This window comes from Acomys russatus, chromosome 21 (assembly GCF_903995435.1).
Source record: "Acomys russatus chromosome 21, mAcoRus1.1, whole genome shotgun sequence".
Lineage (NCBI taxonomy): Eukaryota > Metazoa > Chordata > Mammalia > Rodentia > Muridae > Acomys > Acomys russatus.
Window position 1 is genome coordinate 23903042 of NC_067157.1, and position 12658 is coordinate 23915699.

Genomic DNA, 12658 nt, shown 5'->3' on the forward strand with positions numbered 1-12658 from the left:
GGCCGCACGCCCCGCCGCGAAGACCGGGATGGCGCGGGACTGACGGCCGCCTCCCCCTACCCCTCCACTCCCGGGACTCGTCCGCCCCGCCCGGGGCTCGCGGGACCGCGACACCGCCCCGACCTGCATGCGGGCGGGACACCCGCAGCCTGAGGCCCTCGGCGTCCTCGAGGCGGTGCCCGGCCGCGCCGGAGGAGGACGGCGGCGACGACGACCAGGAGGAGGAGGAGCCGGCTGCTCGCGCGCTGCGGCCCGGGAGCACGGGCTCCCCGGAGGGAGCTTGGGGCGTCCCGGCCCCGGAGGAGGGACCCGGAAGCAGAAGCGCCGCCGCGAGTGGAGCCGAGCCGCTGCCCGCGCTGCCCGGCGCCGGCTGGGGGTCCCGGCGGCTGGATGGGCGGCGGCGGCGCGGGCCGCGGGCGGCGATGGGCGAGGAACAGAGCACGGTGAGCGGCGGCGGGCCCCGGGAGGCGCGGGCCCCTGCCCGGGGCTCGGCGGGCCAGCCAGAGTCCCCCAGGCCGCGAGGGGACCGCACCGGGGCACCGGGGTCGCGCGCCGCCTCCTCCTCCTCGGAGCCGAGCGGCGGCGGCTGCGGAAGAGACCCGGGCTTCGTGGACGCGAGCGCCCAGGAGCCTGCGAGCAACCGGGCCACGGAGGGGCAGCCCGCGGAACTGCCACTCACCGGGCCGCTGGACCCCCAGAGTTTGGAACTGCAGCTGGAGCGCGAGCCGGAGGGAGCGGGGCCACGGGAGGCGTCCCCCGGCCAGCAGCCCCCCGACGGGCTGCTCCTGGACCTGCTGGCCCAGCGACACCCGCCCCCCGCCAAGCCGCAAGTCTTCTGCTCCGTGTACTGCGTGGAGAGCGACCTGCCGGAGGCCCCCTCCGCCGAGTCATTGTCGCCGCCGGAGTCCCCACCTCAAGCACTGCCGGGGCCCATTCCCGCCAGCCCGCCGTCCTCCTTCCCCAGCTCTCCGCTGTCGCTCCCGGCTGACCCTCTCTCCCCCGACGGCGGCAGCATCGAGCTGGAGTTCTACCTGGCTCCGGAGCCCTTCTCCGTGCCTGGCCTAATAGGAGCTCCACCCTACTCTGGCCTGGGCGGGGTAGGGGACGCCTATGCGCCCCTCATGGTGCTGATGTGCCGGGTGTGCCTGGAAGACAAGCCCATCAAGCCCCTGCCGTGCTGCAAGAAGGCGGTGTGCGAGGAGTGCCTCAAAATCTACCTGAGCTCTCAGGTAACTTCCACAGCTCCCTGCCCGTTCTCAGCCCGGTTTACCACGCCAAAACACTGGGGAGGAGGTGTTCCCCTCTCAACTCCCTAGCAAGGGAAGAGGTGACAGGGCCCGCTTACCTAGGGCCTCCAGCAATTGCTACCGTCTTAGTTGTTATTAAGTGTATTTTACCCGTACCGGTTTATTGGCCGCTCAAATCTGCCTGAGCTTCAGGTTTTGGTTTACAACTGGGGGAGACAGGAGGCGGGCTGCCCTCTGATTATTTTGTCTGTAGATTGCATGCAAGAGCTTGCTCCATGGTGAGCAGAAAGGCTGCCTCACTGGCCTGGCATCCCAGAAGTTAACAGACAGTGAGCATAAAATAAATATTTGGGGAGCAGGTAAAGGGAAAGGCCGTGATACCTTCATTTTAAAACTTACTCTTTTCGGCTATCCAGAAAAATGTAAATTAGAAAACATTAACTTGTGCCCACTTTTAGTTTGACACACCGAAGTTAAAACACGTTCGTCCACTGAAATTTTAAGCCAGCACAGTACTTTATTTCCTCAAGAGAGAAGCAAAACAGAAAGGGCCAAACAAAGAAAAGAGAGACCAGAGATTTAACCAAACAGGCACAGGCCGGCCGCGGAACTTCCACCCCACCACCACCCCCTCCTCTGGAGAGCTGTTGGTTTTTTTCTTGGAAAGCTTGAGAAATATAGCAGCCCTCCATGGTTTTCAGTCTGCGGTGTTTCTGCCAGCGTTTTGCACAATCCTTAATGCCCTTTGATCCCGTGTCTGATTGTACTGGGCCTGCTCATCTTTCAAAACCTTGTCATGTTCAGGTGCCAGCTTTTCTACGACGCTTCACCTCGACCTCTAGGCCCCTGCTCAGATATTTTAAAAATGTGTCTTTCAATCTTAGCTGCACTGAGATTGCTCCCTTCCTGCCTGTTTGTCTTGCTGGACTGTCTGGATTGGGTAGTTTCAGATGATAGTGTTTGTCTGTGCTGGCTGAAGTGAGTTGAACAGGGCTCTCTGTAAACAGTGTGGTTCCTGTGTGTTCCGTGGGGACATCTCCATTTCTGGGCTGTAGGCTGCAAGTGTGCCCTGGGCCCTGACTGGAAACGCAAAGGCAAACTTATACAGAGTGGAATGCTACACAAACGTCTGAGATTATCCAAACGCCCTCGACAGGCCGTGGTGTCTGTTTTAGGAGTTATCCACTGGCGGAGATTTAAAACAGGAATGTCTGCTGCTTGTTTGTGGTCGTTTCTATGACATCACCCTTGTGCCGATAGTGGTGCTGTCTGTGTGCAGGCCTTGTGGTGAGATTCAGACATAACCAAAATATGGGCCTTGCTCCAGAGAAGTCACAGAGAGAGCAGAAAGAGCAAATGTGTTAAAAAAAAAAAATAGTGCGAAGTAGCATCTATAAGCACTAATACCAAGTAGCACTTATATCTATCTGTCTGTCTGTCTGTCTATGTTCTCTCCACCTATCTATCCATCCATCCATAGGCAGCAGCTTGCTATGTAGCTCAGTGTGGCTTTGAACTGGCTAAGTATCCCAGGTTGGCCTTGAACCTTCAAACTCCAGCTTCCGTTTCCTGAGTTCTGGGATTAACTTTGTCCTGCTGTGCCCAGCTCTAGCCCTAACTACTAAGTGCTGGATGCGCACTTTACCAGCTGGTTTTGAAGTTCAAGGTCGGCACTCCTGGTGCTTTGATACGCTGCCTGAGAGTGTGATTCTCTTACAGTAGGCCCTTTTCTCTGAAGCAGTTTTCTTTTTGTCGGCATCAGATAGTTTTAGGAGGTTGGTGTTGTGAGCATTGTGAGAAGAGGTGGGAAGGAGCCAGTTGAGTGGGCCTCCGTCCTTTTAGCACATACCAGCAAAAACAAAAACAAAACAAAAACCCCAACTCCTTACTGTCTGAGCCGTATCTGCAGTCTTTGTGACATCAGGGTTCCTGACCTCCCAAAGCAACTCTCAGGAATTCCAACAGCAAGACATAGGCATTATTTCAAATTATCACAGCACAAATTTAAGATCAGAATGCCAGGCATGCTTCCACCTCAGGGCTGTGGACTTGGTTCCCCGTGTCTAGCATAACCCCTTCCCTGTCCTTTTGCTTGCACTGTCTAGCACTCCCACCTTTGGATCTGTATTTACAGCTCATCCTTTGTGGTCTTCACGGAGTGTCTTTGTATGTGCGCGTGTGTACATGTGTGTACATGTGTGTACATGGTTTGCGCACTTGCGCAGAGGCTAGAGGAGGATGCTGGATGTCCTGCTCTGTCTTTGGCCTCTTCACTCCTTTGAGACAGAGTTTTTCACAGAGTGTGAAGCTTGCTGTTGTTTCACACAGGCTGTCTGGCTGCGTTCCTGGAGCCCGCCTGTCTCTGCTCTGGGATTGTAGGCACACAAGCAGTGCCTCACTTTTTTATGTAGATGCTGGGCATTTGAACTCGGGTCCTCCGACTTAGCAAATTCTTACCAACTGAGGCAGCTCCTTAGTCTTTGTGACCACCTTCTAAAAGTTGACCCTTATCCTGCACTCCCTTTGCCTCTTCCTGGGTCTTAGCTCTTCTCCATAGGACCAACGCACTATCTTATACTAAGGACTTAACTTCTGTTAAGACGGAAGTTTCTATAAGATTTTGTTGATTTCTATCTACTTAGCATATATCAGATATTTGCTCAGTAGTTGTTGACCTTGTAAAGGGCCTAAGGCCACCCTAGGAAGCTTGGGTGCTAAGTTTTGCTCTGAGCATTTTTATACTTAAGATTAAAAAACAAAGTCTTAAAGCAGATAAATATTTCTGATGTGGTCCTGAGTTTTAAGATCTGGTCATCTTTATATTCAGAGGCCTGTGTTTCATGGTCATCTATGACTGCATCATCTCATCAGTGAAACTTAACTGTAGACGATGAGCTGTCGAGAATCCACCAGTGAAACTATGGCTAACTGTGGTTGCTGCCTTACTGGACCAGGGCAAAAGGCGCTGCAGTGAGGCCTGATGTACAGATATGTAATCCCAGCTCTTTCTGAGATTGAGATAGACAGATTACAAGTTCAAGGCTTGCCGGTGCAACTTTATAAGTTCAGAGCCAGCCTGAGCAACTTAGCCCCTTTTCCAGATCTTAAGAGTCGGAAAGCTCAGTGGTGGAGTGCTTACTTAGCTTGTGTGTGGCTTTAGGTCTGATCCACAATACTGAAAATAAAACAACAAAACAGGCAGGGGAAATGTTTCATGTTTTCTTTCTTGTTTGATAAGACTTTTAACCTAAGCAAATATGGCAAGCATTGACTATCAAGGCCTCTTAAAGCCCTTTGTGGGGCGGTGGGTAGGAAAGGATGTATTTAAAGACCTATTAGTAACATTTTCACATTTGAGTTTGTGCCACATTTGTGTATTATTTAAAGTCATTTAAGAACGTAAAGCAAATCAGTATTAAACATTTTATACAAACATTAAAAATGCATATGAATTGAGGGTTGGAATCGTGCCTGGTTAAGCGAGTGCTTCTGAGAAGAGCTGCTATGTTCTTTGAAAGAAGAAAGGAATTTGGGAGCTAGAAATGCTTTCAGATTTGGAGCAGCAAAGACTTTTCCGGGGACTGATGGTGTGGCCATGGTGACGTGTAGGTATCAGCAGTGTTTCAGAGCAGGCCGAAGCAATTAGACTGTGACGTAGTACTATCTCAGTGTTGTGATGGGGTCGTGGTACACCAATCCAGAGAGTGGAAGTTACTCTGGCTTATATTGCTTAAGTATATGTATGTGTTTTGTCTGTTTGTGTTTGGATTTCTGAGAGTGTTTCTCTGTGTAGCCACACCTGTCCTGGAGCTCACTCTGTAGACCTCAAACTCTGAGATCCTCCTGCCCTTGCTGCCAAATGTTAGGATTAAAGGTGTGTGGTACCACCGCTTGTTGGTATATGTATGTTTTGTACATACATTTATAGAAGTGCATTTTCTAGTGACATACATGTCTAGCACACAGTCCCCAGGATGCCAGCAGTGTCTCCCAGATTCCCAAGTTCTACAAGATGTCTTATCTTCTCAGCGTGCTTGGTCATGGCTACAGTCTTCTAGGAAGAAAGATAGTTTGTTGCCATTTTTGTTTTGCAGAAACCATCCACAAATATCTTCCCTTCATGATTTTGATTTAGCCAGAACAATGTGTTTTAAATATGAAATATTAACATTTAGGACTTTGGCTAACACAAAAGAAAGACCTAAGTCTACTAACGGACTAGCTCAAGGCAGCAGCTGTTGTGGCTTTTAGCACCCTGGTCAGAAGTGCAGGAGACTGGTACATGCGGATGACTTGGAATGTATACACCTGTCCAGTGGGTATTAATAGCCGCAAGCAACACATTTCTTCTACACATTGCGAGGAAAACAGCTGCTACATGGTAATGTCCTGACATGACTTGCTACTGTAGTCACCCTAGAACCAGTGACCTAGGGCCCGAAAGGAAAATATCTCGTGGGTAAATCTAAGTCACCCAGTCTTCCTGGGTAAAGAAGTGTAAGTTCAGTTCTTTTCCTTTAAATGTCAACACAGATGAATGTTTTTTATCTTACTGAACATGGAGTTTGAATACCATTGTCTTCACGTGGGTAGAGTTATAGATCCTACCAGGCCAAATATGCTTTCATAACCTTAAACTGTGGAGAATAATGTGAGATGAACTCTACTTTGGAGTCACAATACAAATTTCAAAAATGAGAATTAAGGCACATGTATGCATTTTTGTTTGTGAATGTGCATGTGTGTTTGTGTGTGGTGTGTGTGTGTGTGTGTGTGTGTGTGTGTGTGTGTGTGTATGTGCTGTCAGTGCATATTTAGGGGGATGTGGTAACATTTGTTTGAACACCTTCCTGACTCATGCCCTTATTTTCCTCTTCTCTCTCTGCACTATTTCTCCTTATCAATTTTTCCCCGTTTTTCTTTTACCTTTTGAAGTCTGTTTCCACCCCCAGGCTTTTAAAAAATTTATTTTTAATTTATATATTCACTTTATATCCCAATCATAGTCCCATCCCTCCTCTTCTCCCAGTCCCTCTCTCCTACCCTCTCCCCACTATCCTCCCTCCAGTAGTGATAGGGGAGAACACCAATCCACCTAAAATTTACCCTGCCTGCAAGATGTGCAGGGTAAAGATAGAGTAGAGACTGAGGCAAGGACCAACCAATACCTGGCCCAACCTGAGACCCACCCCATGGGAGAAAGCAAACCCCTGACACCATTAACAATATTCTATATTTACAGACAGGAGCCTAACTTAACTTCTCTGAGAGGCTGATTGAATCAGATGCTGAGGCACACAGCCAACCAAGCCTTGGGCAGAGCTGGGGCGTCCTGTGGAAGAAAGGTGGGTGGGGCGGATAGAAGGACCCAGAGGGGACAAGAATGCTGCAGTAAGACCAAGAGTTAACTAACCTAGATCCATGGGGGCTTACAAGCACCAACCAAGGAGCATCCGTGGACTGTGCCTAGGCCCCCTATACATGTGTAACCAATGAGCTGTTTGATCTTCATGTGGGGTGCTGTCTGTGACATGGACTCTGTTGCCTGCTTTCGATCACTTCGCCCTAACTAGGCTGCCTTGCCTGGCCTCTGTGGATAAGAAAGAGCTGAGCCCTGATGTGACTTAATGAATGTTCTGGCATGGGTTGGTGGGGTGAGGGCTCCCCTTTTTCAAAGTCTGTTTTTAACTGGCACTTAATTTCTTCAGGGCAGTCTCCCGTCAGGAGACTCTGGTCCTCCTGTGGCGTGGCTGTTTCCCTTCTCTTACAGCTGGCCGGAATCGAGGCTCTCTGTAGAGTAGCTGGGTACAGAGCTCCGCTGTTAAAAGATCTCAAGTAGCACTCCAAGTGCTGCTGACCTTCCGTATCAACTGACACCTTCAGATGTGATTTTTACCCCCTCTTGAGACGCGGTTTCACTGTGGAGTCTTGGCTGTCCTGGAACTCACTCTGTAGACCAGGCTGCTCTTGGACTCAGATCCACTGGCCTCTGCGTCCTGAGTGCTGGGATTACAGGTGTGCACTGCTACCTGTTTGGTGGCTAAGTGTGGTTTTCACTCTTTTTCTAAAGTGGATGAGGTCAGTGTTTAGACCTCAGCATTCCTTAGTCCAGAGGTGATAGACCAGAGTGATTGTGGTAGAGATTGAGTTTGCAGCCTTCTAATTTGTGGGCTGGAGACATGGCTCAGAGATTAAGAGCACTGCCTGCTCTTCCAAAGGTCCTGAGTTCAATTCCCAGCAACTCCATGGTGGCTCATGATCATCTGTAACGTGATATGATGCCCTCTCCTGGCCTGCAGGTGTATGTGTAGGCAGAACACTTGTATACATAATAATAAATACATAAATCTTAAAAAAAAAAAGAATTTGTGATGAACAGTGAAGACAGGCAGCTGCTAACTAGTCTTGTATTTTTGAATTAGATCTGTACTGGGAGATCCTCTTTGGACATACTAAGTGCTCTCAAGAAACCATCTTACAGCCTTGCTGTAAGTTTCATTGATAAAAGCTCTTTTTAAAATGATTAGATACTTTCTTTTTCTTCCTCTTTTTACTACTCTCTGGTAGCATCTTTTAAGACCATTACAGGAACAGAGTAACCTTTTAGTAACCGTGTTATGAGTTTTCTTACTATGTTTAATCCAAATTAGTAAATCTGTATATACTTGTTCATGTATATATGCCTATTTACATATGTACATATATGTATACACACAAACATGTTTCAGAATACATTGTAGTTGTTGGAGATAGAATATTTGTAAGCAAACACCTCCTTCCTTTAAAATATTTACTCCATTAACTTAAGAGAAACATGATTTTTTTTTTTTCTTTTATGTTGCTGATCCAACCCAGGGCTGGAATATGTTCATCACGTGACTGACTACCTCACTTCATCCTCAAACCCTAAAGCTATAAAAAGTCTTTATTTTGTCTAATCTTATTTTGATAGAAGGAGTTTACATACTAAATTAAAAGGAAACTTTTCAAATTAGGTTCTGTCATAAAATGACAATTTAATGTCTATAGGAGTAAAATGCCCTGTATCTGCCATTCTCTGTAAACTCCAGCCACCCTCTTTTTTCCATCTTTCTTGTGATAATTGTGCTTGAGCTATGTGTGTGTACTTGCAAATACTGAGAACAACCATCCACTCAAAGTCTTCATTCTAATCCCATCTGTAGTTTATCATTTCCTATTACTTGACTTGTGTGTTAGCATCCGCTGTATTATAGGCACTGTTGTCTGTGCTTGACCTAAAAGGAAAGAAGATAGCAAAATCTATGGCTAGGCTATGAAGAAGATAATACATAATTACTTAATGTATTACAGGCATTGGGGGCTATGGAGAAAAAAGAAATAAGGGAGAGTTGATAAGTACAAAAGAGGGCATTGTTACTAAGTGTGTCATCTGAGTGGTGTTGTTATAGATAGTGTCTTTGACAAAGTCCCTTATGCACACCTAGAAAATGGCAGTAGAGTTCCAGAGGCAGAGACTGCCCAGGGTATGCCAGGGGTGACAAGGAGGCCCGAGTGGTTGATACATGGCAGGACCTGTGGGTGTGATGAGATGTCAGAGATATAAGGCCACAGAGAGCTTACCTTTCATCTGAGTAAGATGGGAAAGTACAAGGAACCACCAAACAGAAGCACAGTCAGATATGACTGTCCCTTTGAAGGGATTTACAGTCTCTGGAGAATGCGTTGTAAGATTTAAGTAGAAGCAAAAAGATCAGTTTGAAGATGACGACATCTTTCCAAGCAGGAAAGGTATGGTTTAGACTAACGTGATAGCGATGGATGGTTTGAGCTGTTTGAATGTTTATGTAGCTGACAGATTATGGGATTTACTGATTGGATGTGGTGTGAGAGTAAAAAAATTAAAAAAAAACAATTGAAGATTTGAGCCCAAACAATTAGAACATTGGGCTTGCCATTTAGTAAGAAGAGAAACAGCAGGAGGACGAGGTTCAGAAAGAATGAGGCTTTTGAAAGACTAAGAGTCAAATGCTTTGAGACCTCCATGAAGGTCTGGTACAGGGTTAGTATCTGGCATCAGAAGAGAGTTCTGAGTAGAAAATATGGACTGAAATTTGATAATATGTAGATAACATTTAGTGCCTGAAGCCTGGGTGACGTCACCAGGAGAGTGATAACAGATAGAGGGCCGTGGACCTACTCTGTCCATGTCAGTGTGCACAAACATGGAGTGCGGGTCACAGGAAAGAACCAGCAAAGAATGTGGGAGGGAGAAGCCAATCTGTGAGAACAGAGATGGGATGCTTCCCCAGAAGTTAATAAAGACACCTTTAAAAGGGAAGGAGGGCTGGGGATATGGAACAGGGGTGCAGTGCTTGCTGGACAAGCATGGGGGCCTGAGTTCGGAGCCCAGGTACCCACATAAAAGCTGGGCATCATGCCACATGTCTGTAACTCCAGTGCTGGGAGGCAGAGATAGGTGGGTCCTTGATGTATTGAGAGATCTCACTAGGAAAAAAAAAGGTGGAGGGCACTATGTGTGGACTTCAAGTTTCTACACTCATATATATATATATATATATATAGGCAGGTCTGTTTGTACACACAAACCCTCCATGTACACACACATACACACTTTCACATGATCTTTCTTCTCTGAGCATCTGCGTCTCTCTCCTTTTCTTCTTGTGAAGATAACAGTTAGATTGAGCTAAGATCTGCCTTAATGATGATATCGGAATTTAGCTGTCTCCTTAAAGCAGTGGTTCTCAACCTTCCTAAGGCTGCAGACCCTTTAATACAGTTCCTCACGTTGTGGTGGCCCCCAACCATAACAGTACTTTTGTTGCTGCTCCATGATGGTAGTTTCGCTACTGTTAGGATTATGTTATGTATTGTCAATATCTGATATGCAGGATATTAGGTATGCAGCCCCTGTCAAAGGTTCCTCTGACCCCCAGGTTGAGAACCAGTGTAGTAGGACCTTCTATGAGAACACTGACGATTGGAGAGAGTCAGTAACTTCCTCAGAGTCACTGAGGCAAGAAATGTTGGAAGTGGAGATTTAAGATCAGATCTGTTTAGCCCTGGAGCCTGCAGTCCTTTCATAGCCTTTAAATTTGTTATCTTTAAAAAAAAAGAGGTCTTGATGAGAGAAGGCCCAGGCAAAGCCAGGTGAATGGGGGCCACAATACTAAATAGTTTCCATCTTCTCCGAGAGGGATGAGAAGATGGAAGGAGTGACGAGTTGTCAGGTGTGCCCGTCCCTTTGTCCCTTTGGAAGAACTTCATGTATGAGTGGAGAACTCTTTGTGGGGTCAAGTGGAAGTAACAAGCAAGTTAGATGGGGAAGGCAGTGTCCGGAGGGGAAATGTTTATATTACACAAAGTCCAATTCTCCCAACTGAAGGGAGAGAAGAAATGCAGGGACTTAGCAGGGAAAGCAGGACAAGCTGCTGCTCTGCAGGAATAACAGGAGCTAGTGATTTCATTTACTGCTCAGTTTTAGTGGCACATGCTCCTGTTTTCTTCCTCACTTTGAGTCATTAGTCTTTATTTGAACTTTCTCTTTTATCATCTCTTAGTGATGGTGTCCACATGGCCCTACGTCCTCCCCCAAACTCTTTATAGTGTTTGCTAACATTTACTCAAATACTCCAAGGGTTCAGGTGGCCTCCATATGCTTTTGCCTCAGAATACTCATCTGAACCCATTGCTGCTGCTCCTCCTCCTCCTCCTCCTCCTCCTCCTCCTCCTCCTCCTCCTCCTCCTCCTCCTCCTCCTCCTCCTCCTCCTCCTCCTCCTCCTCCTCCTCCTCCTCCTCCTCCTCTTCTTCTTCTTCTTCTTCTTCTTCTTCTTCTTCTTCTTCTTCTGTGTGTGTATTTATTTGTTTTTTCGAGACAGGGTTTCTCTGTGTAGCCCTGGCTGTCCTGGAACTTGTTCTGTAGACCAGGCTGGCCTTGAACTCAAGGAGATCCGCCGGCATCTGCATCTGCATCTGCCTCTTCCTCTTCCTTTCCTCTTCCTCTTCCTCTGCCTCTGCCGGGATTAAGGGTGTGCACCACTGCTACCCAGCAGTTCTCCCTATCTTTTAACAATAAGGCTGTCTCTCTTGGTCAGTTGTAGCAGGATGTCCTACCCATTACCTACCCGTGGACAGTTAGTTCATCTTACCTTTCAAAGTGGATTCCTGCTTCTGTTCTCTGCCTTCCCAGAGCTTGTTTTCGGCTTTTCCTTCAGTCACACCCAGTTCAGAAACTTGGAGCCATGCCTGAGTTCTTCCTTCTGCTGCTGCGTGCAGTGTTTCCACCCCACATCCTAAGGTTCTTTATTTTTTTTTAATTTTTTTATTCATTTTATTTATTTTTTATTCTTCTGTACCTTTCTTCATTTCTGCTGCCATTTTCTTTGCTCCTTCCTCCGACTTTTTCCTCCTAGATCTTCTTTAACATTTTATTTTTAATCTGTGTGTGTGTGTGTGTGTGTGTGTGAGAGAGAGAGAGAGAGAGAGAGAGAGAGAGAGAGAGAGAGAGAGAGACACATATGCAGGTCCCCATCATAAGGGCCAGAGAAGGGCACTTGGACTTGGATTCCCCTGGAAGGAGAGTTATGAGCCTCGGCTCTGGAATTCTTTGGGTCCTCTGGGTGAGCATGGAAGCATTCTGAACTGTGGAACCATCTCTTCTCCCTCCGGGATTCTGGTGACTTGATTCCTTTGCTACAATCTTGTCTCCAGTTTCCTTCCCAATGCTGAAGCCAGCTGGTGCTTTCTGCATGACCATTTTAGTCTCTCTCCTTTTTAGTTGTCCATTGGTGGCCTCCTCTAGCTTTAGAGTGTGAACTCTGTGTGTGCATGTCCCTAAGTGATCCGGCTTTATCATCAGGCAGCCCCAAGCCTCTAGCCATATGTTACACTTTGTGTTCTTTGAGGACTCACGGCACTCAGGAGTCTTTGCCTTTGGTAGTATGAGCTTCTGTCTTAGGAGAGCTGTTGTTCTGTCCTTGCTGTCCACCTTTCTGATTCCTCACTCTGCCTCATTCTAGTCTCGGGTTACATAATTATTCTGTGATGACTGCTTTTGACCCCTATGTAAGCGTTCTTCCTATATGCTGCCCCTTTAATTTGCAGCTATAAAGAAAGCCATGTAAGAATCCCGGAAGACTCCACCTTTGTCATTGTATCTAAATTGCCCCTGTCCTGCTCTGTTTTCATGAGACAATAAAACAGTGTGCAGACAAAGAGCTTAGTACCATTTTGTTTAAGGACTTCTGGGGTATCTTAAAGTGCCTGCTGCACCAGCATGAGGGCTTGGATTTGCATCCCCACCACCATACCCAGGTAAAAAGCTAGGTGTGACAGTATACAGTATACCCAGCATTAGCTAGGTGCTCCTAGGGCTCCTACCTCTGCCTGCCCCTGAAACATGCACACA

The 12658-nt window shown here is 47.3% G+C and overlaps 1 protein-coding gene across 1 annotated transcript in view; it reads left to right on the plus strand.

The window, feature by feature from the left end:
* The first annotated feature begins 422 nt into the window (after nt 1–422).
* Rnf217 (ring finger protein 217) overlaps nt 423–12658 on the plus strand; it is a 103667-nt gene continuing 91431 nt past the window's right edge. The window contains exon 1 of the mRNA XM_051164625.1: nt 423–1229. Within this exon, the coding sequence (XP_051020582.1) occupies nt 423–1229 (807 nt within the window). The remainder of the gene's footprint in view (nt 1230–12658) is intronic.